General features: G+C 49.6%; 5 protein-coding genes across 5 annotated transcripts; 1 reads left to right on the plus strand and 4 right to left on the minus strand.

The window, feature by feature from the left end:
* Positions 1–1,101: 1,101 nt before the first annotated feature.
* On the minus strand, positions 1,102–1,617 carry BKA67DRAFT_541713 (uncharacterized protein; the record flags this gene model as incomplete). The annotated part of the gene is made up of 1 exon (XM_046100979.1): positions 1,102–1,617. One exon carries the CDS (start codon positions 1,615–1,617, stop codon positions 1,102–1,104), a length of 516 nt encoding a protein of 171 aa, XP_045952009.1.
* A 4,149-nt stretch (positions 1,618–5,766) lies between these two features.
* On the minus strand, positions 5,767–6,758 carry BKA67DRAFT_113786 (uncharacterized protein). Its single transcript, XM_046094912.1, has 2 exons — positions 6,658–6,758; positions 5,767–6,601 (listed from the first exon to the last, which is right to left on the minus strand). The coding sequence occupies exons 1-2, from the start codon at positions 6,687–6,689 to the stop codon at positions 6,136–6,138; spliced, it is 498 nt and encodes a 165-aa protein (XP_045952010.1). The 5' UTR covers positions 6,690–6,758; the 3' UTR covers positions 5,767–6,135.
* A 561-nt stretch (positions 6,759–7,319) lies between these two features.
* BKA67DRAFT_113798 (CYTH-like domain-containing protein) lies at positions 7,320–10,411 on the minus strand. Its single transcript, XM_046094914.1, has 2 exons — positions 8,084–10,411; positions 7,320–8,009 (listed from the first exon to the last, which is right to left on the minus strand). The coding sequence occupies exons 1-2, from the start codon at positions 10,274–10,276 to the stop codon at positions 7,362–7,364; spliced, it is 2,841 nt and encodes a 946-aa protein (XP_045952011.1). The 5' UTR covers positions 10,277–10,411; the 3' UTR covers positions 7,320–7,361.
* Positions 10,412–10,977: 566 nt separating this feature from the next.
* Positions 10,978–11,561, minus strand: BKA67DRAFT_113790 (uncharacterized protein). Its single transcript, XM_046094913.1, has one exon. It carries the CDS (start codon positions 11,452–11,454, stop codon positions 11,074–11,076), a length of 381 nt encoding a protein of 126 aa, XP_045952012.1. The 5' UTR covers positions 11,455–11,561; the 3' UTR covers positions 10,978–11,073.
* A 1,023-nt stretch (positions 11,562–12,584) lies between these two features.
* On the plus strand, positions 12,585–16,452 carry BKA67DRAFT_585188 (armadillo-type protein). The gene has a single exon (XM_046104192.1). The coding sequence runs from the start codon at positions 12,801–12,803 to the stop codon at positions 16,230–16,232; it is 3,432 nt and encodes a 1,143-aa protein (XP_045952013.1). The 5' UTR covers positions 12,585–12,800; the 3' UTR covers positions 16,233–16,452.
* Positions 16,453–17,349: the final 897 nt, after the last annotated feature.

The raw sequence follows: 17,349 nt of genomic DNA on the forward strand, positions 1-17,349 counted from the left end.
TCACCATTTTGGTCCAGCAGACCCCTAATGTACCGTAGAGGACAATGTACATACAGTTTCCGCTGCAAGCCAAGAAGCACACTCATCAAGTTGTTTAGTTTCTCTGTTATCTTCCACTGGTAAGGATAAAATGATAAGTCTGTTCCAAGATCACTGGACAGCGCCTATCACCTAGCGGGTTGAAAAATGGAATCACGACTTATGAATCAGTGTATGAAAGGCTTTAAGTTCTCGAGATACATTACTCTACACGACGATGAAAGAGGACTCAACTACTGTTTTGGGTTCCTTGCGTTCATTTTGTTGCATAGATCTCATCACATGACATGCAAGACATATGGACGTGGCCTACAACGTTTAAAGTGAGCCACCAGGTACTCTAATAGAGACATGCTAAGAAATAAACTTAGCTAGAAGCAGGACTGGTGCGTTGGGTCAGATAAGAGCACAACGATGGAAGTGGAATTTTTTACGATGATTTAACGGTAAGGCAGTCATTGGATAATATTTTCGATAAAATCATAATGCTTGGAATACCGGGTATCAATACGATCTTGGAGAATAGGCGGATTATATTTCAAAATGACTTGGTAACACAATCTTGATATTCCCCCAAATAGGTCACGGGTAGCAACCACCGTTCTGTAGTCAATTGTACTTGGCACAAGAAAATCCGTAGCCCTGCAAATTGGTTATCAAGTAATGAGTCTATAACGTTTTGATACAATCTGTTTGTGAGCTTCGTAGCGTTCTCCTTTCTCGTTAACCACTACTTAACTCTAAAGTTCACAAACTTTACCTTGATATGCTTGAGTCTACTTAGCGATGCCTAATCATATTATCAATAATGGTACAAATTGTGCAAATTGTTTAAATTGACTGATCGATTTATCGAGGACCACTGTTGCGGTGGTATTTCTACTTTCATGGAGACCCAGTAGTCCAGTCAGTTCTGCCCCGTAGAGTGAGTCTGTTCCATTATAACCGCAAGACTCGTATTTAGAGTAATCCTATTGGAACAGGACATTTAGCTGACAATGTGCATCAGCTACCATAACGTCTGTGCCCAGCCTCTGGCTTGCTTCGGCTTGTCGTCCTTGCCTATTGCTCTTTTTCACTGTTCAAGTTTGCAGGTCGCTCCTCGATTTTCTGTGCTCGAAGTTGCTCATCCTCCTCCAGGTCTCGACGATGCTGTGAAACTTTTGCATACGCTTCCTGCAATTTCTTCTGTGAATCTCTAGGCAGATCGTCGAAAGTCAAACATTGATCTTCGAAAGTAGCCTTTATGAGCGCCGAAGACAACTCATCCATGAGCCACATGATCGTTTTGTTGAGCGCCAACAGATAAACTGTCTCCTTGTCATCCTGTGTGCTCGAAATCCTTTCAGTGAATTTCTCAGTGAGCCCATTGCAAAGGTCTTTGTATTCGTCATGTATCTCCACTATGGTTTTCCCGTGGAAAAAGTCTTCGGGCGTTACATCAGCCGATTCAAGCACAGGAGCTTCACTGGCTGTGCTTTGTGCGGAAGTGTTCAGTGGCGATGTCATGTTCGCGGAATGAATGGTGGGGTATTGCTTCTTGGGTATTCTGTTGCTGAGATTGTTTGTGTTGAGCATGAGGGGTGGCTTGGAAGTTTTCAAGAGTTGGTAGAATTTATACCCCTATCTAAGCGTGATAAAGAGCTGATTTTGGGACATCACTACACTGCATTGCCATATGTGGAACTTTCATGATTAGCAGTTCGGTAGTATTCTATTCTTATGTGTGATTGACTGCACACTTTCGCTTTCATAATAGGCCAGTTTAGTCGATACTTATAGGTTTCTTATGGATTATTAGCAACTGTTTTTCTTTTGTCTCCGATGATGTCAACAACTTCCCTGTGCTCCTCGTTCCCAGCGTTTCCTTGTCCTTCAGTGCACATGATAACCGTATTCGTATCAGTCAAACTTTTGAAGTGATGTTGAACAGCAGTTACACTCTGAATCACTAAAAGTATATTGATAAAGTACAACTTATAGCTCTGATTATTGGGATTCAAGAGAGGAATTAGAGCTGTGGCATTGTACGTCTCATTATTATGGCTCGCGTTTGTTAGTAACTGTCTACAAAGATTCTGGCTTCTATATATATAACATTCTCAATGGAACCAACATCACAATCTAGGCTAACACTTGGGATGGATTATCAATGCTTTTCTTCGTCACCAGCGGACTGCCATCGCAATAAAACGCATCTCCATATCTGAGGTCAAAAACTTATATTTAGTTTGTGGATCGTGGATATGTTCGGTGGTGGATGGTTTGATGGTTGATCGAAAAGATCCACAACTCTGTGTTGACAGCATTGTTAATCTGCAATAGCAAAAGCCTCGCGCTAGTTTTGGTGTTCAGCAAGGCAACTCAGAACCGCCACTCCAGCTTGCGGTTGTCTGGGGTTTTGGACGAGTGCTTGTTAGGCCAGTATTGAAAGATCACGCTGGGGTCCTGCCGGTTGGGCAGAATAGCCGCGCTTATTGGGGCAAACTTCTTCTGTCTGTATTTGAAGAGGTCTTATGGTTCATGAGAATGTTGTCAATTACTTTCGCGTGACGGCAACAATGCCTAGGGTCTCGATGTTCCATGGCGGGAGCGAGCCAATATCACTCCAATATCGAGCTCCACGCGACGCTGCAGCTTGGCAACTTCGGTCTCACAGCAGAAATAAAAACGCACAGGGCCTTGGGTTTTTGGCCCTCTCAAGAATCTTCAATATCAGGGTTAATACGCTAGAAGCTATTCCAATTGGAAGTCGGGTCACGCGGACATCAGTCAATGAGCTGATCGGTGGCCTCCGCTACATGTGGTAGTCCCCCCAGATTGCGGTTCAGCATTCTGAATTTGGACACCACAGAGATCAAGTCTCCCTGCAAGGCATGGACAATATTGGAGTTATAATGGTCCCAAGTACGGTGGGCTCCGCCAGTCCGGATGTGGTCGGCCAGTCGATCGAAATACTCATCGATTGTGGTGTATCCAAGTGCGTGTTTGACCGTGGCCCAGGCAAAGCATTGCTCGTCCGCCTTCTCCCGGCTTTCTTGAAGCTCGATTTGATTTGGGAAGACGCTGACGTGGAGAGCATGGGAATCATTAGGCAGACGATCTCCACCACACTATTCTTCGGAGCAGGTAAACATATTGCTGGTCACAAGGAAGCTGTTGAATATTGTCAGAGAACGAGCCCTCATGTGCCTATGGCCTCAAAGACGTGAGATCTTGGTGATAACATGGATGCTACGTCGAGTTTGATACCTATAATTGAGGCTTTAGAAATGCTGCCCATTGCGCGAAATTCATCATAGGAAAACGATCGGCCAAAGTCGCCTGATATGTTGGCATCAACATGCATGCAGACAATCGTCACCATCTGCCTAAGCCATGAAGACGTGGAATTTGGGAAACAAGCGCACCAATAAAAGCCCATTTTGGGCGTGACACCCGAAACAGAATAGTGGTAGGAATTTGAGATGCTTGTTTCTAGGAAGTGGAAAGCGTCCTACATTTATTACTTATTATATGCAGCTGAGACTTTTGAATAGAAGAGTGAGAGTGTCATAAAGATATTGCTAACCCCGGTACCATATCCCTGCTCCCGCTGATCTGATATCTGGGGTCATGTATGGTCGGTTGGAAAGGTGCTCCGCACCACAGGTCCTTTGAAGGATCATATAAGATTTAATCATTCTCTTCTTAGTCTATCGCTACACTACTTAGCTTCATCTAACATAACATATCTCATTCATCAAAGTATTTCCGCAACTGGGTAACTTAAGGTTGCAAGCTGGCTAGCCATTGCGGCAATTAATAACCAGTTGGGACCACATCCTCCATGAGTCGTCCCTTTAAAACAGTCAATGCATACAAAATCTTTTGCAAAGCAAATTTGGTGTCTCCATGATGATTAATCCACATACATCTCGGTTGTAGATAAGAGGTTTAATCAAACCACCGCCCGATCTATTACCATACAACCTCTAGTTATATATTTATTATGAAAGTAGGTTATTACTAGGTAAATTGTACAACTTTAACTTTTATAAAGAATTTGATTGAACAACAGTGCTGATGACGTAGATAGTGTTTCAGGTTTGTTGTCAACCTTGATAGCCAACACGTGGAACTCTCGAGTGAATACCAGAAAGCCTTCGCCTAGACTAAGTCAAAGATACAAGCGTCATGACAACTTTCTTGGCGGACTATGGTCCGAACTTCAAGGTATAATTTGTGGGGGATCAGGTACTGACCCTTTACATGAGAACCTATCTGTACGCAAACTTAGCACGCAAGCTCACCTGGGTGGACGGCTCTTTGCCTTGGAAGATACTAAGTCCGTCTCTGAATCTTCTAGTATTGACGACGCCAGTTAAATGAAGACCTCTGCTGCAATTGAATTCAGTAGATATAGGGACGGAGGCTTTATAAGCATATCAGCTGAAGGCCACTCTAGATCGGCGCAAGCCTTAATCACCAGGAAGTCCTCCACATGCATGCTTTCGTGGCAAGTCAAAGGCGGCGGGACACTTCTATATAATGATCAAGTTTTTCACAAAGATAATGATAGCTTTTATGGAAAATTTAGGTCATCCGCTAACCTGCATGCTAATACGGCCCGTCCGCCTGGTCCCAGCGTTGCGTATGACAGGAGCTACAAAGTTACGCTCTCCTTCGAACTTCCCGACGTTAATCAAATAAAGTGTGCTTTCCGTAGAGCACACTAGACTAATGTCTTTAATAGCATGATAATGTCCTCCATATCACGGAAGTGATTACGAAGAAGCGAGGTCAAGTCAACTTGCAAAGAACCTTGGCGAATTACAAACCTCTGCGAGGCACATGAGAATTCGGCTTTGGATATTATAAAGCAGATCAACCAAACCACAATCGATGACAGTTCAACCTACATTGGTCAGGAGCCCTGTATAGGCAATTAATTCGGGCCAGATCCTGGGGGAGATGTTCCTATAGCTATATTTCACGAATGCCGCAATTTCCGGTCATATCAATAGACTCAAACGGCTTTGGTCAAATTTTGCTGATATAACCGGACAGACAATATCCACAAGCAAATAAGATAATAGGCTGGTGCTCCTCCTTGGCCAACAGGGTAATGTGCATGTGGTTGTCGTTGTCATTGCTGTCAGCGAATACATGACATTGGTCTATATTCAGCTCATCATCCTGACATAAGTGCAGAGTTACCAATGCACCATCTTCTGTTAGCCCTGTTCCTTCCCCTGCTTGAGTATGATCATTAATTCCTGCAAGTGATGAACTGGATATATTACTTTGAAAGTGCATTACAACTGATCACACTAATTCATCGTTTGAATCAGCTGAGAGTTGAGGGCACTTCATCGAAAGTATTTCGCAACAATTTCGATGGTAGAAGACCGAGAATCTATGTTGTGGACCATCGAGTTAGGTAGACGAGTTTTTTGCCACGCTCATCAGATTTGTGCTTTCCAGACATATTACGCGTGGCCATTGTAGTTGCAGAGATGGCCAGGTGGCGTTTGAAGTACGGGGTGAAATCGTCATTATCGTGTCACTGAGCTCTGAAGTCAAGTAAACAAGCAATATAAGCATTGGTAGAGGGAATATATCATACTGAGTAAGAGATACCCAGTTTTTAAGACAGTCTCATGGTTCGATTCGCAAGATTTTCAGAAAGTATATCATGTCATTGTCTACTTAGGTGATTGAATCCATCAAAAAGCCTCAGACCCAGTAATTCTTGAAGAAAGTCATGCGGTAACCACAAGCCTCAAACCAGGCCACTGCCATGTGAACTTTCCACCAAACTCCACATCTATATGTTCAAGTCTTGTAGACCATACCAGCGAAGCCTATACTTGCGCCTCGCTCGGCAAGATATTGCAAAGACTTCGAATCTGATGTACCAGTAGGTTTAGGTATTGTATCAGTCATGGCTCTAACCTTAGATGACTATTTGTAATAAGACTCGTGGTCCTATGTGTATCTGTCGCGTTTACGGTAATTGGCCCGTCTGACTGCGTTAGAACTGCTCAGCAAGTCGTTGAGGCTACCCCGATAGGCTTTGGCGTCGCGGAAAGGACAGTTGTCTGGCTTTTGCATTTACTCGATGACAGATCCCAGAGCAAGCGCTTCGCACTCTTCACTGCTGTTCTGACGGCATGCGATCAAATTCTTCACAGGATCTTTGTTCTTGATGCCTTGTAGTAGATTAAACATCAAATGTATGCTTCGAACAGTCCTTGAATGTGCTTGAGGGTGAGAGACTCTGGAATCTTGTTTAAATTGGCATGAACAATATGAAATACAAGGAGTGAATGCAGTAGTTCGCTCCCCCTTGGGAAGAAGTACCTCCCAGTCTTGGCCTCCATGTTGTTGTGACTTGGATTCTGCGAATGTTTCATTGAGCGAGTTTTTGTAGTAATTGGAGTGGCGAGTGAATAACCTAAAGCACACTAGCAAGTCCGTGGTTAGAACGCCCTCAAGCTGACCACCGGCGATGAGATGAAGGTCTCCATCACGGTGGATGGTGATCGATTGAGACTCAGTGCTGCTTTCCATGGTAGTGCTACGATTTAATGTCAGATAGTGAGCAATGGGCGAAAAAGGCATGGTGTGACCTGCATGGTTTTGTCTGGAACACCATGGAAATTCATTCCTGCGACCTGTTAGACAGCAAGGTAATCTTGCCGCCGAACATATTATCGACACGGCTCCAATATGCCATGATAATTTGTTGATAGCGGAACCTTCAAAAATTGTAGGGGAATTTTGAGGTTTTTTATTTATTTATTTTATAGAACCCCCCCCCCCCAAAAAAAAACCCCCCTAAGGTAGAACTGATGCGTGTATGCTATTTTGAAGTTTAGGAGGTGATGCTGGGACGAGACAGGCAATACTCATACTGTTTCGACAACCACCAAATCCAATCGCTAGCAGGTGCGCAACCTGAGCTCTTCAGCCCTGTGCCAACAGACTTTATTGCCTTGACACGTGGCTCTATTGATCTTCCTGCGAACCTAACACCTGTGGGCGAATACCTCGTCCAGTTTAAAAGTAATCACGCATCACGCGCTGTGTCGTGGCTCAATACAAGTAGTAGGCGATAGACAGCAGGGGACGACTGACATGAAACAAAACACGACAATATACTCAGTAGACGACAGTGTGAAGCCAGCATGCAGAGCACGCCTCGATACCATTTATACATACTGTTCAGCCCAATCTTTAATCAAGCTGCGCTGATCCCACCCTCTTGTCGTCATCATTTTGACTATCTGTTACATAAGCCTCCTTTGACCACGTCTGGGCCCTGTATGGCGATACCTCTAATCCTGATCCGAACACTGCCTAGCTAAAGCCCTGATATTGTTTACAAATGTCTCCACCAACTCCGGGTATAGATTGGGCTCCTCACGTTGAGCCCTCTGACCTTGCTCGATGAGGGCCGCCGCGTCCATCTCCACCTCGAGCTCGTGCTCCTTCTCCACCTGTCCCGTACGCTCGTTTGTCTGACTGACTTGTGTGAGGTCGACCTGGAAATGTCCCTGGGAGTAGCTCATGCGATCTTTGGCCCGGTTGGGCGACTTCTGACGACCCTCGGTCGCTGCAAGGATCTCATCGGGCGGTCCGTCCCAGTCCCATTCCAGACTGATGCTGATGCGGCAGTCAAGGGGACACATGGGTAGATGGATCTGAAGATCCGATACGCGAGCCTTGACGATAGTGGCTAGGATGTCGCCAGTCTGCTGATCGCGGGTGATACGGGCCTTAGCCGAGTGTTTTGACCGTTGAAGAGAGACCAAGGCGCCGGGCAGGCGACCTGCCAGCGCCGGAGGCAGCTCATAGAACTCGTCCACCTCGCGCCTATGCTTGTAGGATATGGGGACGTGCTCGTAGGGCCGGGTATGAGGGTTTTGCGGATGGGTCGTGGCGAGGTTGCTGTTGAGCCACTCATTATAGACGCGATGTTGTGCCTGAAGTCGAGGGTTAGGTCAGCGAAAGAACAAGCCAGAACACGCCCGGCGTGGTACAACGGGGTAGGGCTTACCAATGTCATACTACTTCTGAAAGCGACACGGGCATCTCCAGTGATAGCACACTCGCCGTTGACGGGCAGCTTGATACGGTTCTGGGTGTTCAGGTCGACAATAGTACCCAGCTTTGCCTCGATCTCCCATTGAATACCGCGAGCTTTGCACTCACCGGCAAACTCGCTGACGCAGATAGTTTGAAAGAGGTAGTCGGCCACAACTCGGGTGAGGTAGTCGAGAGGACTGTTGAGAGAGATGGTCTGAATGGGGAAGGGCCGGCCATCCAGAAGCTTCCATGCTCTGTTGTCTGATCCGATATTGGGGTGGTCAGAGTTCTCAGGCTTGACGCGATTGGCCTCGGGTGAATTGTGTCGGGAGATGTGCTCGGACTTGACTTCTGTCTTGATCTTGCTCTCGTGCGGTTGCGGTTGAGGTTGAGGCTGGGGTGGAGCATGAACGTGTGCGTGATTCGTGTCGCCGTTGACTTGTTTCGGGAGACTGCCACCGCCGACGTGTTCCTTGCTCCGAAGAGTGTAGTTGCGACTGGCATTGGGTTGCACCATCCTGCCACTCTGTGCCCAGATGGGGGCCTGTGTGTGTCGTATGCGTTTTCGTCGCGCTGCAACAGGCGAAGAGGATTGTGAGATCGTATTTTTAGTGTTGTGGTTGCCGTTCAATTGTGGTGGAGGAGGTCTTCGGTGGCTCGCTTGAAGCTCTTCGGGACGGAGATCGCGATCTTCGAGCTTTCGCTTCGCCGGGGTTCCTTCGCGCCTCATTGTAGTTACGTGGTTTGTAGAAGTTGGCGGTGTGTGTTGTGGTTGTTGTTTTTGTTGTTGTTGTTGTTGTTGTTGAGGGTGGTTGTAGTGCTGTTGGTAGTCTGCAGATTCACCACCTATCGAAGATGGTCGTTGTGGAGCCGGACCTGAACCTGGGCCTGTTCCGCTCAAGCTATCCGAGAGGCTTGGAATGCGAGTCTTGGGTGAGACACTAAGGCTGCGCTCGCGCTCCTGCGATGCGTGCGATTGCGACCTGCGGTGCGAGTCGCTCACTGCATCGTACTGTGAATTGTTGCGCGATTGTGGTTGTGGAAGCGAGGCGGAATACGGCGGTGGGGGTGAGGGCTGTACTTGTTGCTGTTGGTGCGCGTGAGCCTGCAACTGTTGGGGCGGATGAGAAGAGTAAGGTGAATGTGGGGGAGCCCCTGCGGATATTGAGGAAGATATTCTTTGTTGGAAGGGACTCGACGGTTGCGCAAATTGACCTGCTACTTGCCGTGGTGCAGCAGGTGGGCCAAGCGGTGTTGGAGGTTGCGACGATTGCCTTTGATCCCTTGGGTCGAATTGCTGTTGCTGCTGGGGCAGAGGATGCGTCGTCGCAATTGGGCTTCCGCCTTGCGGTCCGTAAGGCGGACCGAACGGTTGTGGAGGTGCTGCTGTTGGTGTCACAGCCGATTTGGACTGCATTGATTGTGACCTCTGTTGTTGATGATGCATGTAAGGGTATTGGGTTCCACCAGGTGTCGTCACAGGTGGTGTTTGGGGTGGCATACTCTGCTGCTGTCCTGCCAAATATGATACAGACCCATGAGGTGTAGGCATGCCAACTGGCGGCGGCACTGAACCTCCTGGTGACGCATAACTGTCTCTCGAGTCTTGGCGATAGGGCCCTGCCGGACCTGCACCTGCACCGTACTGGTGTCGCTGCTGTGGACTCGGCGGCGGCTGGCCTTGTATGTGTGACGGAGGGAACGGATATCCTTGACTGTTCGCGCTGAGGGACGAAGTTGGTGTGTGTCGGTAAGGCGAAGGTCCCGACATGTGTGCACTTCCGGGCGACCGCGGATCATTGTTCGGACCCGGTGGCTGCAGCGGAGGCGGCGCAGGTCTCGAGGAGAAGGCTCCTGGGGGCGGATGCTGAGTTGTCGGCGATGCATATTGAGATGGCGGTCCTGGCGGTGGATGTCCTGGATGATACTCGGACTGTGGAGGGCCCTGGGCTTGAGTCGGTGACGCATGGACCGACTGACTATACTCTCGAAAACCGCCGCGCTGTGGGTGTGGTTGTATCGGAGTATGTGGCGCTGGGGTTATGGATGGCGATGCTGAGGGTCCCTTTGAAAGAGGCAGAGGATGTGATTGCGCCGGGGCCTGTTGCCTTGATGCGCGACCCCCAGCGCCGCTGTCCGAGTTCAACATGGAGTTCAGATCCATCTTGTTGTTGATTGCTATGTCCGTATTCCTACTTTCTCCAGACTTCAATCATGCAACGGCTCATGTATCCGTGGCACTGACTCCCCTTGCTCTTGTATCCGACTTCAATGTTCTTCAATGTACACCGCGTCTCGCAAGTTCCACATGTGCGCCAGCCAACCAGTCGACTTCATGCGTTGACAACCTCCCGCTGAGTGGGATTCGAGAATGCAATATGTGTGGCAAAGGTCTGCGCGATGACTCTGTCTTTGGCCGTGATGCCGGGCGTGAATGTCCGGGGAATCCGCACCTCGAGCGCAGTGCAATTGCGAAATCTGCTTCCTCCTCGACTTTTCGGTGCCGACACTTCTTGACGCCTGTCGACTATCGTGCGCTTGGTCTGTCGCAACTAGCGCAAGGACATGTAGTATTAGATTAAAAGTTGGTACAATAGAAGGACGAAGCGACCCCAAAATGATGGACGTGAATAGAAGATGTCTCTGTCGCAAGAGGGCGAGAAAACCGATCGCGTCAGTCTATCGTCGCAATGTTAGCCTACGGAGGAAGTTGGTAGGCAAACAGGATGGCCAGCTGGCCGCGGTTCGTGATGGCCTGTCTAGGCTCTAAAGATGGTTGCCGTGTGTATGTACTTCTGAAGTTCATCTACTCCAATCGGACGGGATATGCGTTGGCGACGGAGGGCAGGGCACGGGTGACGACTGGGAATTGGCCAAGGTGAAAAGAAAAGGGGGCGCCAAAGAGCTGCACATTGGGCGCGCGCAGGAATGCACTCGGACATGCGCCGCCGGCATTCAACTTTAATGTTTCGACGGTGCAGCTTGGACTTGGGCTTGGGCGCCGGCAATGGTTTTGATGAGGCTCAACTGCACAAAACGGAGATACGGTAATGGCACACGGGGTCGCGTTTGCGAAAGGCTGCGGATCCCGAAAATCCAATCAAATAAAATTGACGAGACACAATAATGCTCGGGGTTGTGGAGCAGAAGGATGCAATCGAAAGTGATGAGATAATGCGACCGAGCCTTACAGTATGCTAGACTTGTCAATTGGCACGGCTTGGTATGAGGATGACCGAGGTGTGTTGATGCCACAGCACATATATGTATATGTATTAAACATAAAACTCCAGGAAGGAGACAGATGCGAGAGATGATGAAGCTGATAATTGGGGCTGTCATTCTTTGGAACCTAGCGGTCTGATGATTCCTCCTCCGTCTTCCTTCCAGTGGCAGAGAGAGACGCGCTTTTCTTCACAATAGCCATGAGCGCTTGCTCTTACAGTACTTAGCTGGAGATGTGATATACCCCAAAAGTACCCTTGTGATAGCGGCCCGACAGCTGAATACCTGCCTCCATCCAAGCTTCCTACTTCGAGTGCAATCCTCCTCTATGTCAAGATTTCAGAGCCAAACCAGCCATGAGACGTTCAGAAAAGAAGGACAAAGAAAAGAAAAAGAAAAAGGTTGGGTTCCAGGTCAGGAATAGTTCTAATAGCAGCCTGTGATAGCAGAGATGGCCATGAAAATATAGTGAATAGTTATGTAGCGTTTGGAGAGCCGCTAACAACAGAAAGCTCATGTTTGGACTGAAAGTCTTCCCACAAGGCTGAAGTAAGAGGAGACCTGGGTTTTTTTTTTTTTGGGCGATGGGTCTTTGCCATTCTGGTCCAGCAGAATTGCGATTGACGCAGATCTACCACTAGCACCTGAAAGGGCTTAGCGTCATAGCTGGTGTGACGGTCACGATGAGCACTGAAAATGTAACGAGATACGGAGGACGGCACATGATGAAGAGCATACACGCAGTAAAGGGTTATTCAACAAACCATAGCTTCAAGGTGGCATTTAGGTAACAAGATTGATCGAGCTTTTTCAAGGACGAGCGGGTGTTTTGACACTCGTCATCTGTACTATTAGAACTACAATGCCCCACCAAGAACATGTGCGATTGATCACGCACCAATGTACTGTATGAGAAGGTATCAAGTCGGCAGATTTCTAGATCTCTATCTGATTGGAATGCTGGAGAGTCCCCATCTTGTACGGCCTTGTTCCACATTATGGGTTAGCTGCATTGCTATGGTATTTATTCAATGCCGGAGCATTGGAAGCCCATGAGCGTTTGCCCCCTACCACCCATAGTACACAGCACATAGTTCATAGTTCATGGCACATAGCACAGCTCCAGGGAAGACGCACGGGCCATCTGCATGCTTAGGCAGAGCTGCGACTGACGTGTTGCTTGCTTCCCTTTGCTTTAACTAGTTACTTCCGTGTCCGCAGCTGCCAGTCTCCGTCCCAGTCTCCGGTCTCCAGTCTCCAATCTCCAATCTCAGGGCTGGGTTGGTTGTGACAGCTTCATTTGTCAACATCACAGATTACTGCACAGTCTCTACAGCACTGTAATCGACATCTCTTCAAAACCGCCGTCCATCATCCGCAACGCGTCTCATCATTCTACATCGGCGCTTTTCCCCTGTCCAGCCATTTCCACACTGCTGCTGTCATTCGAAGCTCAGCTCAAGATGCCTGGCTTGGTCACTGCCGGTGGCGTTCTCGGCTTCCTCGCTGACGAGGAGCCCGAACTCAAGGTCTTCGCCCTGCAAACCCTCAACGATGACATCGATACAGTTTGGATCGAAGTCGCCGGCGCCCTTGGCCAGATCGAAGCTCTCTACGAGGATGAATCCTTCCCCGAGCGCAAGCTAGCCGCCCTGGTCCTCTCCAAGGTCTACTATCACCTACAAGCCTACGACGAGAGCATGTTCTTTGCCCTGGCTGCTGGCAACCTGTTCAAGCTCAACAACCCCGGCGAATTCGAGGAGACCATCATCTCCAAGTGCGTCGACCACTACATTGCCGCCAAGAACGAGAACCACACCGTCCTGTCTCAGAAGGATAAGGAGGACAAGTCCCTGCCCGCTCTGGCCACTGCTTTTGGCAACGACACCAACGCCGCCGCGCTCGTTTCCCCCACCACGCCCTTCTCCCAGTCCACGCTGCCCTCCAAGTCGCTTCTTTCGAGAGCATCCACCGACAACACCATCATCGAGCCCTCTTTCGAGGCTCCCAGGAAGCAGCACCGATCATCCTCCATTGCTCTCACCCACAGTGAGCTTGACACCCGCCGTGCCATCGACAATGTCATCGAGCGACTATATGCCAACTGTCTGAGGGACGGCCGTTACAAGCAGGTGGTGGGCATTGCCGTCGAGGCCAAGAGATTGGATGTTGTCGCCAGGGTCATCAAGGAAGCCGGCGCCGACAAGAACAAGTCCACCGAGGACGGCCCAGGTGTTGCCGAGGAGCTCATGGAGTACTGCCTCAGCATCTGCCTCGATGTCGTCCAGGAGCGCGCCTTCCGCGACGAGATTCTTCAACTCGTCCTCGACATCCTTTCCAACGTCACGGAGCCAGATTACTTTTCCATTGCCAAGTGTATCGTATACCTCAACAAGGACGAGCACGCCAAGGACGTCATCCAGACGCTGGTCAAGTCTGGCGAGAACCACGATATCGCCATCGCCTACCAGTTCGCCTTTGACTTGTACGACAACGGAACCCAAGAGTTCCTTGGCAAGGTCAAGGAGCAACTGCCCTCTGGCGAACCCAAGGCCGACAGGGCTGGTGAGGGAAGCTCGGATGAGGAGGCCACCGAGAGCACCTCTCTTCTCGACAACAAGGACGAGAGCAACGCCGAAGACTCGGATGATAAGGACAGCAAGGCCTGGAAGAACATCCGCGCCATCCTCAACGGCACCAAGACCATCAAGCTCAACCTCGAGTTTCTCTACCGCAACAACCGGACAGACCTCAGCGTCCTCAACAAGGTCCGCGACAGCCTCGAGGGTCGGAACTCTATTTTCCACACGGCTGTCACCTTCTGCAATGCTTTCATGAATCAGGGCACGACAAATGACAAGTTCTTCCGCGACAACCTGGAGTGGCTCGGCAAGGCCGTCAACTGGTCCAAGTTTACTGCCACCGCTGCTCTTGGCGTCATTCACCGCGGAAACCTTTCGCAATCCAGGAAGCTCTTGGAGCCATACCTCCCCAGAGGCTCAGGTGGTATCAGTGGTGGCTCCGTCTATTCTCAAGGTGGTGCTCTCTATGCCTACGGTCTCATCCATGCCAACCACGGCGCCGACGCGCTCGACTATCTGAAGACGCAATTTGCGGCTGCCGAAGAGGAAGTTATCCAGCACGGTGGCGCTCTCGGTCTTGGTATCGCTGGTATGGCGACTGGCAACGAAGAGATCTTTGACAGCCTCAAGAATGTCCTGTTTGCCGACTCCGCGCTCAATGGTGAGGCTGTCGGCCTGGCCATGGGTCTTATCATGCTCGGTACTGGTAACGTTAGGGCTTTGGAGGACATGGTCACATATGCCCATGAGACTACTCACGAGAAGAGTGTTCGCGGTTTGGCTCTTGGCATGTCACTGATCATGTACGGCCGCCAAGAGGGTGCAGATGTGATGATCGAGGGTCTTCTCAACGATCCTGACCCTACTCTGCGTTACGGAGGTATCATGACTGTCGCCATGGCCTACTGTGGTACCGGCAGCAACAAGGCCATCCGCAAGCTGTTGCACACCGCCGTGAGTGATGTCAATGACGATGTCCGCCGAATCGCTGTCATGAGTTTAGGTTTCATCCTCTTCCGCAAGCCTGGCAGCGTCCCTCGCATGGTCGAGCTGCTCTCTGAATCTTACAACCCTCACGTCCGTTATGGTTCCGCCATGGCTCTTGGTATCTCCTGCGCTGGCACTGGTCTGGATGAGGCCATTGATCTCCTGGAGCCCATGATGAAGGACCCTACCGATTTCGTTCGTCAAGGTGCCTTGATCTCCCTTGCCATGATCATGATCCAGCAAAATGAGGTCATGAACCCCAAGGTTGCCTCAATCCGCAAGACCCTGAAGAAGGTGGTTGGTGATCGCCACGAGGACGCCATGACCAAGTTTGGTGCTGCTCTCGCCTTGGGAATCATCGACGCCGGTGGCCGCAACTGCACCATCGGTCTGCAAACCCAGACCGGGAACCTCAACATGGCTGGTATTGTTGGTATGGCCGTCTTCACTCAATACTGGTACTGGTTCCCCTTCACCCACTTCCTGTCGCTTGCCTTCAGCCCAACCTCCATCATTGCACTTGATCACGACCTGGACCTCGTCGATGCCAAGTTCCACTGCTCCACCAAGCCCAGCTTGTTCGACTACCCACCTGAGCAAGAGGCTAAGGTTGAGGAAGGCCCTGCTGTTATCGCCACTGCTGTTCTCTCCACCACCGCACAAGCCAAGCGTCGCGCACAAAAGAAGGAGCGTGCTCAACGCCGCGAGAGTATGGACATTGAGTCTACGCCCACTATCTCTAAGCCAAGTGCTGGTGGTGACAAGATGGATATCGATGAATCTAAGAAGCCCGAAGACGCCAAGAAGGATGGAGAGGCCGTGACGGACAAAGAGTCTTCACCTACTACCGAAACTAAGAAAAAGGAGCAGAGAGAGAAACCCGGATACGATATTGACAACATGTCTCGTGTTCTCCCTGGCCAGCTCAAGTACATCAGTCCTATCAAAGGCAGATACTGGCCCGTCAAGCTTGACCGACCTGGTCCCTTGCCAACCGGGGGTCCTATTCTGGTACACGATAAGGAACCTAATGAGAAGAAGGAGTTGATTGAGGAGAAGCTGAAGAAGGTTTCTACTGACAAGGCACCCGTACCCAACGCTGGCGGTGCCTCTGGAGCTGGTGCCGGTCGTGGTGGCAGACGCGAAGTTGGAGGAATCGAGGAGTCTCTTCTCCGACAGCTTGGCGTGAACATTCCGTTATCAGGTGGTGCTGCCGCCGCCGCAGGTGTCTTGACGGCTGTCGACGAAGATGGCGAGGATGATGAGGAGGCAGAAGCTCCTCAGGACTTTGAGTATGACACGGAGAACGAAATGGGCGAAGACTAGACGTGGATTCGGGATATTCATTCTTGTTACGGTCAGCCCGACTGGCCCCGACTGGTAACACCCTGCCTGATACTTGGATCGATAATTGGGTCGAACAATGCATGTAAATTATTGCATCGCTCGTCGTTATACTCCTGTACTATAGAGAATAGACTTAAGATGAAACGAGCGAGATAGCTTACTTCATGCTACTGCAACAATTGACTATGCGTATCTCGTGCGACATTTTTCTGCTCGGTGTTGCTGCTACGAAATGAGTTGCGGTCAAACGGCGTCTGCTGTTCTGCCTCATGACGACTAGTTGAGCTGAAGGATTTGGGAGCACGACAGGCACAAATTGGTCTTGTACAAAATCAAGGAGGTACGTCTACAATGAATATTAGCCAAAGGCAGACAGGTGAGCTTTTTTAATTAACTTGACACATTCGAACATTCAGCGCATATAATCTCACCAAGCACACTTGCAGTCACAATCCGCTGTTTTAACTTCTTGAAACTGCGTCACACCTTTATATCCAACCCGGGCATCAACGCCATCCCCAACCAACCCACCAAGAAACACAACCATAGCTGACTATCATGCAACCCCGACCAGACGCGCTACCAAGAAGATAGGAATTGACCTCGAAGGCAAGTACAGTATCAATGCCTTTTCTGGCAATACGAAGGTCAAGAGCTCTTCGTCAGGTCACGCCAATGCAGATACGGTGCAGCATGTCGAAGTATACCCATACGTAGATATTTTTGGTTGCTAGTGGAGGTGTCCAGCTTCTTCCAGTATATTCCGAGCATGTACCAGAACTCAGCCACATAGTGCTTCTTACATTTCTTTTCGAAGTACTCGAAGTTGACCAAATTCTGGGGTTTGGACTCGTTTTCGACGGTATGTTGCTATGGTTAGCAATGACCCGTCGTACAGTGTCATATCAAGTATGCCTCATCACCAGCTCCCTCTCCGGTGTCCTCCATCTGTTGAACGACGACCTTGACACTCCTGACCGTGACATGAACATGCTTCTCGTCGTACATGCAAACCGTAATCATTGGGTACCCGGTTAGCACGCTAAGGGAGTTAGCAGAGCGAGATTCTCCTCCAAAAATACGAAGCTAGACAAAG

The sequence above is a fragment of the Truncatella angustata genome (genome assembly GCF_020726525.1).
Source record: "Truncatella angustata strain MPI-SDFR-AT-0073 chromosome Unknown BKA67scaffold_11, whole genome shotgun sequence".
Taxonomy (NCBI): domain Eukaryota; kingdom Fungi; phylum Ascomycota; class Sordariomycetes; order Amphisphaeriales; family Sporocadaceae; genus Truncatella; species Truncatella angustata.